Consider the following 16146-nt stretch of genomic DNA (forward strand, 5'->3'; position numbering starts at 1 on the left):
GCACTACTTTTGACCAGAGTCCAATGGGAGTCACACTCTATCCAACCAGTTCACTGCCAGGACCCAAAGCTGTCCTCTCTGTTTCTCTCTCTTTCTGTCAGGATGCTGTTGTGTTGATTTCATTTCGTTATCCTTTTCCAAGGACATAGTTAGTCTTGTGTACACAACCTGAAACCAAACCAACCATCTCCAACCCAAATCATTGCATATAAAACCAGTGCCCAAAATCATTTAGCAAGTAGAGCCAATACACCACTTTCTGTCCATCAAAAGCTCCTAGGCTCAACAAATTGACAAAAGTGAGAAGCGTGCCCACTGGTGAAAACTCTAAAGACTTGGCGTTTTCTTTTGTTTCCAAAACTCCGTAAAATCTATCTGATTTAGAGTATTGTGCAGTAAGGAAAATAAGGACATTCAAATTCCAATTGGCTGCTATTTCTATGCTTTTGGGCAAATGCAGATTTTCCAATTTAATTGACTTATCTAAATGGATTATTTCCATTCAAAATGAGACGATACGAATTAGGAGAGCGACTCAGACTGAACTCAAAGTTCCTCTACATCCTTTACCCTCACAGCTAGCTACGAGGCATTTACCAAATAGTGACGCTACTTCTCTCTCTCTCTCTCTCGCTCTCTCTCTCGCTCGCTCTCTCTTTCTTTCTCTCTCGTCCTCTGCCTTAACGTGACAGAATGGGGATCGATCAATAGGCCCCTGGTCAGCTGGAATAGAGGTCCAATGCTTTGACTCATCACTGAAGCTTTGTAAGGAAAGAGGAAAATATTTGAAATGGTCGGCTGAAATGGAGGTCCGGTGCTTCGTCTCATCACTGAAGCCCTGTAAGGGAAAGCGGTAAATATTTGAAATGATCAAAAACAAATGGCATTTTCAGGAACTAATGTGGAAAATTCTGAATTTTATCAATTTGATTTAAGACTCTAAATCTCTTCCCCATTTACCAGGAGGGTGGGTTAACGGTAGGTCATGTCGTAAAGGTGGGGTTTTAGGAGGGCAGAAATATGGTGATGGACTCAGAGTCATGGATTGCTAGAGGGAGTTCCAGAGCCTAGGAGAAACCCTGGAGAAGGCCCTGTCACTGAAGCTCTGGAGCTTGGACTTGGGATGACAAGGTGGCCTACAGTGGTGTAACGAAGTGAGCGTGTAGGTTGGCATGTATTACTGTTGTGTAACAGCTCATACCTGAATCATTGTCTTTAAACTACAGTACATTTCTCTGAAGGACAAACACAGAGCAGCCAGTGCATGTTTCAATACCTGGAGATATCCTACATAAAATGCATTAGTACAATTATGTAAACAAAACGATCATGAGAAAAGTATAGATAGCACGTTTGATCAAAATATCAATTATACAACACTTTATTTATCTTTGGACCGAAGGATTGAATCCAGACTTGATACATTTAGCATATTCCTTGGTGGGACATGTAAAGTATTAAGTCAAAGCTATTTATTTATGTTTTAGTCACACAAAATATTTAGTCACACAAAACATAATTTGTATGTTTTAGTAATGCAAAATATAGATCATTCACTTGAACAGTAACATTTCACATAACTTGAAACAGATTAATGATTCAAAAGTTTGTAAAGACAAAGGTCAAACGTTTATAAATGGAAAAAAGCCTGAGAAAAGTAAAACTATATCTGAACATGACTGCCAACAGTTTTCTGTTCTTTATGGGAAATTTGATCTTACTTCATCCATCAGATACATTAATTCTTATGTGATTGGAATCATTTATCTGGTTCGAATACTTTGCCTATCCATCTACTATACATGTATTATTAACCAATGTCAGAGAGATCTCACACATCAATTCAAGGGCTTCAACAGTTGGTATCATGTATTAAACAAAACACATCCTCAGCAACCAAGGTAACGCGCTACTAAAAATGTACAGACCATGACAGACGGGTAAAACGTTTAAGAAAGGAGCCAATTTCACAAGAAAGCCCAAAATAAGTTAACATAACCAAGAAGCAATTAATTTTTGATATCCTGTCTTATAAACATGAACTTACTCGAAATATGACAAGAGGGACGGAGAAAGTGTTTGCTTTGAATTTCAGCTCTCCTCTCGGGAAAGACCGCAGGGATCTCGTCCAACAGAAATGTTTACATTTCTCTTTCAGATTCGGGTGCTGTTATGTGGAAGGCTTGCTTGTTATTGCAATCAAGATTCTGCAAATGATTTTTTAGAGTTGGTCTAGACAAGGATTATTTGGCTATCTTATATGACCATATTCCAGTAGCAATACACTGATGAATCTCCAAAATCCTTTACTACTGAGTTTTCTATACTTGGTCCGAAAAACTAGATAAAGAACCGTAATATTCTATTAATAACTCATAACATAATTGAATTGTAGGCTATTATAGTAATAACCATATATTGCTGGTTTCCTTCCTTCTGTTGAGCTCAGGTCACCTAGCATCATTCATGTGAATTCATCAAGAGTGAAAATAAAGATTTTGCAGCCGTGATTGTGTGTGGATGTCTATTTTCACAAATCCTTGAGTTTCTAGGAGCTCTCTTATGTCAAAGCAGGCCCTCAAATTACCCCAATTAATGATGTGTATCTGGACGTATGGGAGAGGAAACATATGCATTCATCCAAGACATGGGAATGGAGAAACATACCAAACAACAAAACAAATTCAACAAATTCAACTGCCCTGGTACTGGACCCCTAGTTTTCTAGTTTTCCGAGGAATTGAGCTTGTCATTCTCTCAAACATGGGAACGTTTCCACTGGGCTTCATCCAAGTAGGAACGTGGCCGATAATGGCTGAGTAAACCCTTCGGCACTGCCGTTTCAATCTTCCTAGCCGTAGAACACACAGGAATATCAACCCACGGGACGTGGGTGATTGGATCCAAATATTTGGGGTATCTTTATCTCTGCCAGCACATTTCAGACATAGATGGAATTAGTTTGCCTCAAGGAAGCCATAATAAAGTTGGTATGTGTGCAATCTCAAAGTTTGTGAATATGGTAGGCCTTTCTCATCACATAATAATAACCACTATATTCCCTCACTGCCAGCGCCAGCTAAACATGCCTCTTCTATTCAAATTAACGGCCATTTAATGCCAGGTATTGTTACATTCAGCGTCATGTCCGTGTTTATCTTTCCCCCTAGCATCCCGCTAAGTGAAGAGGCGATCATTTAGAAACTCTCAAGTCATCCAGGGTTACCCTCGCCAACAGAAAAACCTCCTATATAAACTCCCAAGTCAAACCAGGGCCCCCCTTTCCTCCTTTTGCTATGGATACATCACACAACCAGCCACACTGTTACATCAGGTCTAAATGATGAGACCCTTCTTCTTTGCCTCCTCATCCCCATCTCACAGCTCGACTGGACAATGTATCATCTGCAGCTGTGTGGGTCTAGACTCTGGACAGGGGGCTTTGATGTCATGCGTCTGTGCTGACAGCGGTAGTCATCGTGCCGCGGGGCAGTACGGGGTGGAGGGGCGCAGCACGGGGGGGGGTGTCAACGGTGTGGAGGCCGCAGAGGCAGTCACTGGAAACAGGCCCTTTTTTCTTCAGTTACGGTGCCTACTGAACAACAGTGGAATGAAAACAAAGCAGCAGGAAGCGGTACAGTAGACCTCACCAGATGGGACTGCTTTGGTCTGACCTCAGGTCATACCAGTGTAATGAAGGGAAAATGGATGCTAATGGCTACTGAGGCAGTGTGTCTCTTTCATAGGTTGAAATGTCTATAATATTCACTATTTACACAATCAAAAGATTTCACAAATCATAAGATATGCCATTGTTCCTGCAATTGTATAGCTAGTTTCAAATCCGAACCAACAACCCAGAGATCATGTTGTGTAAAATAATAATTATAAATAATAATAATATGTTTTTTTTCCTAATCTGCAATCCACATGTCAACATGGAGAGAAAGCAGTTACTTTCAAGCAAAACCCAACCCTTGGAGCTGTGGAAGCTCATAGTCATATCATATGGAATATCCCCAGGCAGACCAGACCAGACCTGAACAGTAGAGCTCGGTTTGAACCCTGTAACATCATCATAACCCAGCGTGGTCCTCTCCAGTCACTTACAGCTCTGACTCCTCAGCGGGCCCCGAGCGGAGCAGCAGAGGACCAGAGCATACGCAGCACAATGTCGCCATATCCCTAGGCTTTCATCTGGCTGGACCTCTGTTTATTTTTGCTTTCTCAGACTGAAGTGCAAAAGAAGTGTGTATACACACAGTGACAAGCAGGGGAGAGATCAAATGATCGAAACCAGCGCGCCCCAAAGACAAGTACTGGAGGGCCATCATCCCCCGGCTGAGCTGAAGTATAAGGGACTCTTAGGGATCCTTTCTGCTAGACTATGGTTACCATATTATAGTATGCTATAGAATACAATACTCCAAAATCCTTATGTGATATTTGAGAGCCCAATTTTTGAATTGATTCCTCTTACATTGGAAACATGTGACTACAAGTAGTCAACTACAATATAGCTTTATTACAATGTCCTGAATAGGTAAAAATAGGTAAAAAATTAAGTAAGGTAAAGTAAAGTCAAAGAAAACACTATGTTAGTATTTTTCTATTTCTTTCTTTTTTATTTATTTTTATTTCACCTTTATTTAACCAGGTAGGCAAGTTGAGAACAAGTTCTCATTTACAACTGCGACCTGGCCAAGATAAAGCAAAGCAGTGTGACACAGACAACAACACAGAGTTACACATGGAGTAAACAAACAAGCCAATAACACAATAAACAAGTCAATGATACAGTAGAAAAAAGAAAGTCTATATACAGTGTGTGCAAAAGGCATGAGGAGGTAGGCAATAAATAGGCCATAGGAGCAAATAATTACAATTTAGCAGATTAACACTGGAGTGATAAATGAGCATATGAAGATGTGCATGTAGAGATACTGGTGTGCAAAAAGAGCAGAATAGTAAATAAAATAAAAACAGTAAGGGGATGAGGTAGGTAGATAGGGTGGGCAATGTACAGCTGCAGCGATCGGTTAGATGCTCAGATAGCTGATGTTTAAAGTTGGTGAGGGAAATAAGTCTCCAACTTCAGCGTTTTTTGCAATTCGTTCCAGTCACTGGCAGCAGAGAACTGGAATGAAAGGCCAAATGAGGTGTTGGCTTTGGGGATGATCAGTGAGATATACCTGCTGGAACGTGTGCTACGGGTGAGTGTTGTTATCGTGACCAGTGAACTGAGATAAGGTGGAGCTTTACCAAGCATAGTCTTATAGATGACCTAGAGCCAGTGGGTCTGGCGACGAATATGTAGCGAGGGCCAGCCGACTAGAGCATACAGGTCGCAGTGGTGGGTGGTATAAGGTGATTTGGTAACAAAACGGATGGCACTGTGATAGACTGCATCCAGTTTGCTGAGCAGAGTATTGGAAGCTATTTTGTAGATGACATCGCCGAAGTCGAGGATCGGTAGGATAGTCAGTTTTACTAGGGTAAGTTTGGTGGCGTGAGTGAAGGAGGCTTTGTTGCGAAATAGAAAGCCGATTCTAGATTTGATTTTGGATTGGAGATGTTTAATATGAGTCTGGAAGGAGAGTTTACAGTCTAGCCAGACACCTAGGTATTTGTAGTGGTCCACATATTCTAGGTCGGAACCGTCCAGGGTGGTAATGCTATTCGGGCGGGCGGGTGCGGGCAGCAAACGGTTGAAAAGCATGCATTTGGTTTTACTAGTGTTTAAGAGCAGTTGGAGGCAACGGAAGGAGTGTTGTATGGCATTGAAGCTCGTTTGGAGATTAGTTAGCACAGTGCCAAGGAAGGGCCAGATGTATACAGAATGGTGTCGTCTGCGTAGAGGTGGATCAGGGAATCGCCCGCAGCAAGCGCGACATCATTGATATATACAGAGAAAAGAGTCGGCCCGAGAATTGAACCCTGTGGTACCCCCATAGAGACTGCCAGAGGTCCGGACAACATGCCCTCCGATTTGACACACTGAACTCTGTCTGCAAAGTAGTTGGTGAACCAGGCGAGGCAGTCGTTAGAAAAACCAAGGCTATTGAGTCTGCCGATAAGAATACGGTGATTGACAGAGTTTTATCAATGGCGGTTATGATATCATTTAGTACCTTGAGCGTGGCTGAGGTGCACTCGTGACCGGCTAGGAAACCGGATTGCACAGCGGTGTAACGCCCTGGCCATAGAGAGGGGTTTTTGTTCTTTATTTTGGTTAGGCCAGGGTGTTACATTGGGTGGGCGTTCTATGTTCCTTTTTCTATGTTTTGGTATTTCTTTGTTTTGGGCCGTGTGTGGCTCCCAATCAGGCACAGGTGAAGCTCGTTGTTGCTGATTGGGAGTCACACATAAGGAGCATGTTTTTCCTTTGGGTTTTGTGGGTAATTGTTTCTGTTAGTGTTTGCACCTGACAGGACTGTTGGCTGTCGGTTTTCTCTTTTCTTGTTTTTGTATAGTGTTCATGTTGTTCAATTAAATGATGAACACTAACTCTGCTGCGTTTTGGTCCACTCTCTCTTCAGACAGCCCTTACAAGCGGAGAAGGTACGGTGGGATTCGAAATGGTCAGTGATCTGTTTATTAACTTGGCTTTCGAAGACTTTAGAAAGGCAGGGCAGGATGGAAATAGGTCTGTAACAGTTTGGGTCTAGGGTGTCACCCCCTTTGAAGAGGGGGATGACCGCGGCAGCTTTCCAATCTTTAGGGATCTCGGACAAAACGAAAGAGAGGTTGAACAGACTGGTAATAGGAGTTGCAACAATGGCAGCGGATAGTTTTAGAAACAGAGGGTCCAGATTGTCTAACCCAGCTGATTTGTACGGGTCCAGGTTTTGCAGCTCTTTCAAAAAATCTGCTATCTGGATTCGGGTGAAGGAGAAGCTGGGGAGGCTAGGGCGAGTAGCTGCAGGGGGGGCGGAGCTGTTGGCCGGGGTTGGAGTAGCCAGGAGGAAGGCATGGCCAGCCGTTGAGAAATTCTTATTGAAATTTTCGATTATCATGGATTGACACTATGACATACAATACTATACATTAAGAAGTTTGAGAACTTAATGCATAATGTTTTAAGCTCGCCTACAGAATCAGATCCCACCTGACCATCTATGGACCACCATTAGTCAGACTGAATCTCATCCCCTGCTCCTCCAGTCCATCCAAACACAACCACTCCAGACCTGCAGAGGATTAACCCCCGCAACCCCAGCCTGCAGCTCCCACTGGCAGTAAAGTCCACTCAAACAAACATCTGCACCTATTTATGAGTAAACAGGCGTAAAGCTCCATTTGTTTTCCAGCTACAGGCATGTGTCCTGGGGCTGTCTCATTGAGTGATTCTCTGGTCGTGGTCTGCATCAGTCTGGTAGTGACTGAATTTCTACCCTCGACAACAGTTACACCTCTTGTTGGAACGATCCCTTTATCCCTGCAATTTAGTAGAAACACTTACAGTATCATAGTACAAGAGGTCAGTTTTATCCTGACCCAACAAAGCTTGCTAGGGCTCTATCATAAGGGTAATTGAGACTACATTTAGTACAGTTATTCTCTAAAAGGTCAGGGTGTAAGGTGGATTGACCTTTGACTCCTATTTTAAGCAGAGGTCGAAAGTGATGTGACAGGGAAGAAAAGGGGGAGGGGGGGGGGGGCAAGCACACTATCGACATCTTCACCAGTCATCTCCAGTTGGCTCTGCCAGCCACAGCCCTGGTATTGTGTGGAATATGAGAAACCTGGCTTGGGTCCCAGACAAGGCAAACACAGTGCTGGACAGGGTTAAGACATTCACCAGGGCTGTTCCAATGTCTGTGTGTGTGTGTGTGAGGGGTGTGGATGAGGTGCCACGCCGATCACAGCTCTAAACCGTTAACCCGGGACCCAAACACGTCCCACACACAAGACAAAACCACCCAGCGCACTGGAAGGAGTCGTGAGTGGCCGACCATGTTGTGCAGTTCCAGACCGTATGTTAATATATCATGAGATATGGACTACAGCAACTTTTCCCTAAGCCTTACCAACACCAAAGATAGAACAAAGAAATTACTGAGGTTATTGCAAAGTGTGACATTGAAGCCTGATATGCGATTGGCCCAGATCACAACAAGAACAGAGTAAGAGAAGGAAAACTCGCCTATTCTTCATTTACTGATCCAACTCCGGCTGTGAGGGAGTGAAACTGCTTATCTGTTACCCAATATCTCCCACACTCTTTCCCTCTCTCCCCCCCTTCACTTGCTTCTCTTCATTTGTTTTCCCTCACGGCGGGTGCTTTTATTACTTGTTATTTATCTGCTGTTCTGTTTGTTTATTCAAAGCCTCTCACTTTGACAGAAACTATTCCATTGCTCTCTTTCATCACCAATTGTGATGTTTTGATTTGTAATCATGGAAAAGTTGAAGAAGCTGAACTCTCAGATGAGGTGAAATGGTGTCCTTTGGAACTTTGGCAAGTGGCCCCAGAGCTGACAGACTAAAGCAACCACTCACAATGCAACATCTGTAGGACACAACCTCTAAGGGGAGTAGGGCTCAATGGTAGTGTTTTGGGATGCTTTAGGAATTTCCCCAAACTCCACGCAGTCAGCCTTATCTCTCAGATTAATAATTGTCAGATGGAACAGGATTCCGATGGAATTTGTGGAGGATAAATGCTACAGTGAACTTGAAGATTGGCTGGACCCGAAAAAAGTTAGAAAGAAATAACGGCATAACATTACTGTACGTTCCTTCTATTCCCGCCGCATGCCAGTAAACAGAAATAGAAAGCATAGGCCTACATATCTTTCCTGTGATCGCTGTCCCTGGAAGAAAAACAGCAGTAAAATTTGAAGGTACACATTTATTTAAAGGCAGAGTCTTGTAGAGCCTCGTGGAATTTTACAGGGCTGAAATGAACCCAAACGGGCTCCCCGATGGACAGGTCAGAGAAATATGACAGAAACTTAACAAGCCAGAGAAATTATGACATGAGTTATAGTCTATGTCTTATATAAATAACAGAAAGCAGTGATATACCATTGGGTTCTTTCTAATCACAGCTGGATTTCAACGATATGTTGTAGTACACTGTGATAGCAGCATATATTGGACCACTGATTGAACAATCTGTTTTTATAGTGTTGTATAATATTCCACAATGGCTACTATCTTATATTTGGGTCAGAATCACTCACCCATACAGGCTTCGCACTGTATGCTGTACGTTTGGCAATGCTTGCGAGCTATAACTTCTAAAGACAAGCATAACGACTGAGACTTTAGCAGACACTCTTATCGAGAGGGACTTACAGGAGCAATGATGGTAACTGCCTTGCACACGGGCACATCGGCAAATGTTTTACCTAGTCGGCTCAGGGATTTGAACCAGCGGCCGTTCAATTACTGGCCCTATGCTCTTAACCGCAAGGCTACCTGCCACCCAAGTTATGTTAATTCCTAATACAGGCACACCATACTTAACCATTATTCAAAACAAGGTCAAATGTCATTGAGAACAGAAGTATCCAAATATCAGTTCCCTGACATACAGTATAGGCCTATGGTAAAGCTATCTATATCACCTGAGTGACATGCTGCAGCACACTCACTCTTATTTATAATACCTGTGGTAATCCCAGGAAGAAAAATGTGTTCCATTGAAGAAATGAATATACTTGGGGCACAAGGAAACCCAAACAAAATACAGGACTTTCTCAATTTATTTCACACACATACTGGTGAGTGCAGAGCAGTAAGTAAAATGTCTTCTGAGCGGTGTATAACAAATGACTGGCACTCCTAAGCAAATACAAAAATAATATTGCAATTAAAGCTAGATAAATCCTGTACAAAGTGCCCACTGGAGGGTAATTCATTGAAATGAATGATGGACGTTTAACCACATGTACACATGATGCCTCAGAGAAACTCAAGAGAAACTGGAGAGACTCAAGGCCGTGGGCATTAATTAACTCCCCTATTCATTTTGGTTGCATAACTGTGGCGTAGAGTTAAAAATACTTTTCTGTCCAATATCAAAAGTTCTAACAGGTTCGAAGCTAACGACCACAATGAAATACGATTTCTGGAAAAAGAGTTTGAAACTAAGTGAGCTGCCATATTGACCGTGACAAACATACTAAATGCCCATTTCCTGAAAAGAACAATAACCATGTCGGCCTCAATGTTCACATCCATGTGGGAATACTGTGACATTGCCGTAATGGACTTCCTTATATATTCCCTTGACATGCTGTAAAGAAAGCTCTGTTCTCTTTTCACCTTCTCTGCTAGTGCAAGTGAGGCAAAGATTCATTTATGGAAGCAGTAGCAGAGTACAAAAGCCCCTTCTGCTATTTTCGTGGTCTTGCAAGTTCTGCAAGGGACAGGAAGGAAGCGCTTCTCAGTCTGTTGTGCGTCCACTAGCTCACTGCATCGTCCGATTTGTTAGTTTTGGCCCGCATTATTTGCAAAAAGAAGCTTTGATACAGAGGAAGTCACCCCTAAAATAGCTTAGTCTTTCCTTGGCTCTTAGGCAGGCTGTGTGGCCTTCTGATAGCATTAAGAAATATTCACCCTTTTGATGTATTAACCCCAAGGGGTGAAGGGAAACTAGGAACTACCCATGTTGTGCATCCTGATTACACTAACCAGCATGGCCATGTTCAGTTTAAAGGCAGAGCAATGGGAATTTCACAGGGATAGCACTGTGAACACTGATATTGTCTCTCCTCTTTTAACTTCAACAGCTTATTCTGGCAATGCCTCCCTCTGAAGAAACATTGGTTTGAAACCCTTTCTACGCTCTGCACTAAAGTGAAAGTGTGAGGATCTATCACTTTCACTCCCGAGGAGCAGGCTTTTTTATTTGGCTCCTTGAAATGGACCTTGGTCCAAGTTACAATAACTTGAGTTGTCCTTGAAATATTGAGGAAGTGGAAAGGGGATCTTGAGTGTATCTCTCCTGTAGGTGATTTATATCATTCAAATGTTGAATGCATCTGGAAGTGATCAGGTGAGTGATACGAAACATCTCACCCTAAGTTATTTTAACTTTGATTTCATGTTTTAAAAAAAAGGCAAACTGGATGATCTCTCTTCTACAACTGACCATGCACACTTTCACAAACCAGCCAGTGATGGAATGGAGTGGGGATGATTTAAGTGGCTACTTTACAGCAACAAATACCCAAAGATCACAGGCAATCTGGTCCAATTCCCCCTTCTTTACAGGCCTGCTGGGGAAGTAATCCTTGGACAAACAGAAGCCACCTTTGACTGCGCAGGAATGTTATCAGTGCCTGCTCTTCACTGGGCCGACCAGACTTCCACGGAGGGGAGTGATTGGGACGGCCTAATAATTCCCGAACAGCTGCTTGCTGCATCTACCCCCAACAGTTAAGCGCCCATGCATTGAGGAGTGTGTGGAATCCCTTGTGGATTCTTTCATCAGGGGTGGCTGGAGTAGCATTAGGGACAGCTCTCCTCTTGACAAGCAGTCAAGGCTTACGTGATTAAGATAGATAGACTGGCTGGGACACTTAATCTTCTGTTTGATGAAAAATGTTAACTGCATCCTGATGTTCCCGCACCTCCATAATTGGGCTGAATTATCACTGTGTGCTGCCTCTTAAAACGTCTCCTCTAATTCTTATTATGTTGGTGTCAACTGGTTACTGTAACTTCTATTATCAATCAACTTTACTGTTGACACGATTATTGCATATTGTTCTTTCAGAATATTGAAGACATGCTGGATGCAGGATTTTTTTCCCTTTGTTGTTTCCCTTGTCTTTCTCGCTTAAGATGAAAAAATGTCAGAGGTCTGCAGAGAATGCAATTGTGTCGGGGAAGAAACACGATGGTATTAGTGGTGATGGCAGATGCTTTCACACACTACCATTTTTACGTTTGAGGAAAAGTTATTCCAACGGTCTCATTAAGTCTAGAATTCAGTCTATAATTGCTGCTGTACTGTTTATATAGTACCATCATGGACTGTTGAAGTCTACTGAACAAAAATAAAACCAGTATGATTCAATGTCCGTGTGATTTCATCTCAGACTCCTTTTTACTCAGGGTGACCTTACAGTAGTCCTACACTGTAAAAAAGCCAACTTGCTTAATCAGCCTTATTCCGCGAGTTGATTGGACTTCAAAAGGACAAGAATTTGAGCTATGTACTCAAACTCTTCTCAAAGTTGGTTCAGCTATAAGGCCAAATGTGCCCAAATGTTGAGCAAACTCACAATCCTAATGCAGCTGGTTGACTTACATTGTACATTGAATCAACATTTTTTTTTTTTTTTTTTTTACAATGTATAGTCATGGTCCTCATTATGTGATGTAATTTTTCTCCACTGAACAATCTTTTGCATGCCAATAGTTTTTCTTAATCTATATAGGTCATCATTCCCACAACCATTTACAGCCCACAGCTTATCTCACGTTTTAGAGCAGTTTTTACCATGGAAATTCCTCTTCCCAGATACGAGATAAACCGAGTGATGTATGGTGATGTGTGTAGTTTCTGAGCAAAAGCCAACCATTTATTTGGGAATTGATATGTACATACTTCTATGTTTGTGCTTTACTAGTGTGAGATACAACATACAGTAAGAAGGAATAATATCTCTACTACTTTCCTAACTACAAACTCAATCAACAGTTCATTGGAATGAAATGTTGGGTCATTTATAAAGAACGACCATTTCTCACAACCAAAGAAGTGGAAAGAATACATTTCGGAGGTAGATGAAAAGCAGTTATACTGTTGAGAAACTTGCCCCAATACCTTTTAAGACGGTGCTCCAATTACTAGTGAGCAGAGAGCACAGCATGCTAACGGATATTGATGATGTTCAGTTAAATGAATACCACAATTCCAGAGTAAACTATCAAATCTATTGTGCATTACGTGCAATTATTTGTTCGCTTTGTGCCAACATTTTACAGACAAAAATAAACGATTGTGTGTTTAAGCAATTCATCATAGATTGGCCGTCCTAATCTCCTTGTAAAGTCACATTATTGTGAAAAGTACAGCAGAGCTGCTTTTCCCGAATTTAGAGTTTGTTTATTTGACTCATGTATTCATTTCAGAGAGATAGTTTATCTTTTCAGCGATAAGGAGTCTCAAAGCTAAGATTAACAATTCAGTTGCCAAGTGGTATCAGTGATGGCCTCACAATTCATTAATGTCACAGTGAAACCATATTCCTGGTCCTAAACACCTGACTGGCTTTACAAGTTGGAGGAAAAGGATGTGACGGAGTCGTATGCACCACAGGCATCTGTCTCTTAAACCCCTGATAGAGAGTACATTTGCTTAGTTCCCTTGCCTACAATTCTTGGCAAGCCTATCGACAAGTACATTTGTTGGTTGATTGTATTCCCAGTTGAATTCAATGAGCACCGCATTGCAAAATCATTATTTCTGTTTCCCGCAATACTGTACCTTACCCAATTGTAAAGTCACATTAAGTATTAAAACTTCAACTGCCCTTGCCTGTTGAATATCCAATTTGAAGGTTACCCATGCAAAATATACAGAGCTTTGACATTTATTTAAATAAAGGTTTATACACATTTTTGCAAGGCAAAAGATACAGAACAGAAAATGCAAGATCTATTCCCTTTAACTAGTCTATTCCCAATAATCAGTACGTTTTCACATAAAAAAGTATGTCTTTCATGTTAGTACGTCCTTTACTTAGAAAATATCTGATGATTCTATTAACTTGCTTTCTTTATATTCTAAAGCTAGAGTGTGGACTAATGGAAAGTCCTGGGGAGCAGTACATAGAGGGAGCATTCTTCCGTCACACTCTAGCAGTGGTCCTTATAGGCTTCCTGTCATTAAAGAGACAGCAAACTGGAGAACTCTGGAGGACTGACATATAACGAGAACGCATTGGGACGGACGCAGCGTGGAACGTAACTTGACATCTGTGGAACTTGCTCAGGGAGCACAGAGTTTTTCGAAGAAGTACCGAGTACTGATCTTACACAAATAGATCAATGGTTAATATATACAGTTACGTAATGAAACAGCTTTGTGGATGTAAATTGTTTATGGATGTTGGTTATTTGTCGGTATGGGACAGCCGTACAAAGGCTTTTAACTAGATTCCTCATGAGATTTGTTCACAGTTTTACATTTGTCATAATAATCATTCATCAATTCAAGATCCTCTCCAAGATCTTAAACCATGAATACCAGAGTCGTAGAACACAGCTCCAGCCGTACAGCACACAGATGTATCCCTGACAATACTGTAAGAACTTTCATTAAGACAACCACAAGGAAACTCCAACTGAAAGCCAGAGAACATCATTCTCAAACACACATACATTTAAAGGGGTCACAAAAAAACCATCAGAGCCAGACACAACACAGCCCTTTGCATAAACACAGACAGCTTCAATGCATACTCAGAAAGTAAACATAAAAGACCACCTGCACAAGCTTTCAACTATGACTCCAGTCACTGCATTGCATTGCTTATGACAGTGTGACCAGTTCTCCCTTACCTTCTGCAGCCACTGAGTGTAGTTTTCCATGACGTGCTCCAGGTGTTGGATCTTCTGGGAAGCGAAGTCCTCTTCCAGTGGTGGAGCGTCTCTCTGCAGCGCATTGGCGCTGTTAAACTGCGTCGCTGCTTTCCCTTGTCGGCACGAATTCCCTCCGCTGCCATCGCCCTCAGGTAGGATAAAAGTGTAGGTGCACTGTCCATGCTGGACTCTGTGGTACCTCCGATTACTGCTGCTACTAATTTCACTACTACTACTACTACTGCTGCTACTGCTACCCGTGCTGCCACCTGTGCTGCCCTGTCCTGCGCTGCTGGCACTGCCATCTGTCCCTTTTCTATGCTCCCCTCCGCTGCAGCCCACTGCCACCAGTAGGGCTGCCAACGAAAGCAAGTGGTAGGCAAACTTGTTCCACAACATCATTCCAGCCTGGGGGAAAGGTTGAAAAGTAAAGTCCTTTTATCGTTGGCTTCTGGATGACTTTTCTTCTGTTTAGCGGTCAGTCTTGGGCCAGTATTTCCTTTAGTGGATCAGAATGCTGTAAGGATCCCAGTCGATGTAGAACATGTGTCATCCATCCCCGTGCTGGACCTCCTACTGTGAGAAGGTCTGGAGGGCATCTCCGGTGTGCTCACACACACTTACACACACACTCTTGTAATGGGCTGCTGGAGCGCTATGTGTCCGGTCAGAAGTCAGCCAGAAGTCCAGTTGTCCAGGGCTCGCCGCATACACGTGTTGCACCGTGACAGCTTGTGTGTTTATATAGATGGTCCTTGTTTACACTGTATCAATGCAGCATGCGCGTGTGCATGTATGTCTACATGTGTTAAATACAAGGGTCAGTGCATACGGATAGTGTCGTCAGACCTCCTCTTGTGTGACTGCTCTGCTCTTCCTCCTCCGTCTCTGCTCTGGTTTCCCTGTGTGACTAAACAACTGGAGCGAGGCTCACTAAAGAACAGCACCAGGCTTCCAGCACACTCTGAGCCTGCCCCTCACAGAGACTGCAGAGGAATGTGTGTTTATGGACAAGTCTCTCTCTCTCTCTCGTGTGTGTGTGTGTGTGTGTGTGTGTGTGTGTGTGTGTGTGTGTGTGTAAGGCAGAGAGGGACCCCAAGCACAGAGGATGTGCTCAGACTGCGAGGATTGGTTTACACGCTCTCTGACCTGAGGCTTGTGTGGTAGCCCTGCCCCTGTACACACTCAGTCTGTTCCCGTCTCCCCTGCGCTACAGTACACAGCAGATGCCACAGGATTCTCACTGTCCACCACTCAACTATATAACACAGGGGTTCACAATGCTGTGTTGTATTTCCATGGTTTTTAGTAAATCGAGTTTTATCCCATTTAGGTGGTAATAGAATTCAATGTTTACATACTTTATCATATTGAGTGAAGTGATATATCATATCTAATGTAATTCTTCTCCTCTCACCAAAAATAGCCACAACATGGTGCGAAACTCTGCGAAAGCTGTCAAAATACCAATCCGGGAGAGCTCTCCGTGTTTTAAGGAAAACAAAACCGAAATCCAAGAGTAGACCGAGGAATGTCTTCATCGGCAGCCAGCGAGGGAAGCCAAGGGAATAGTGTGGTGAAAGGCCCAGGGTCAAAGGT

The 16146-nt window shown here is 42.6% G+C and overlaps 1 protein-coding gene across 3 annotated transcripts in view; it reads right to left on the minus strand.

Moving 5' to 3' along the window:
• Window positions 1-15579, minus strand: part of LOC106588502 (angiopoietin-1-like) — a 54465-nt gene extending 38886 nt beyond the window's left edge. The window contains exon 1 of one of the 3 annotated variants that reach the window (XM_014177605.2): window positions 14527-15579. In XM_014177605.2, the coding sequence (XP_014033080.2) occupies window positions 14527-14949 (423 nt within the window). In that variant the 5' untranslated portion in view covers window positions 14950-15579. The remainder of the gene's footprint in view (window positions 1-14526) is intronic. The other 2 variants (XM_014177604.2, XM_014177603.2) reach the window with 2 other exon arrangements.
• Between the last annotated feature and the right edge of the window lie 567 nt (window positions 15580-16146).

Source organism: Salmo salar, chromosome ssa27, assembly GCF_905237065.1.
Source record: "Salmo salar chromosome ssa27, Ssal_v3.1, whole genome shotgun sequence".
NCBI lineage: Eukaryota > Metazoa > Chordata > Actinopteri > Salmoniformes > Salmonidae > Salmo > Salmo salar.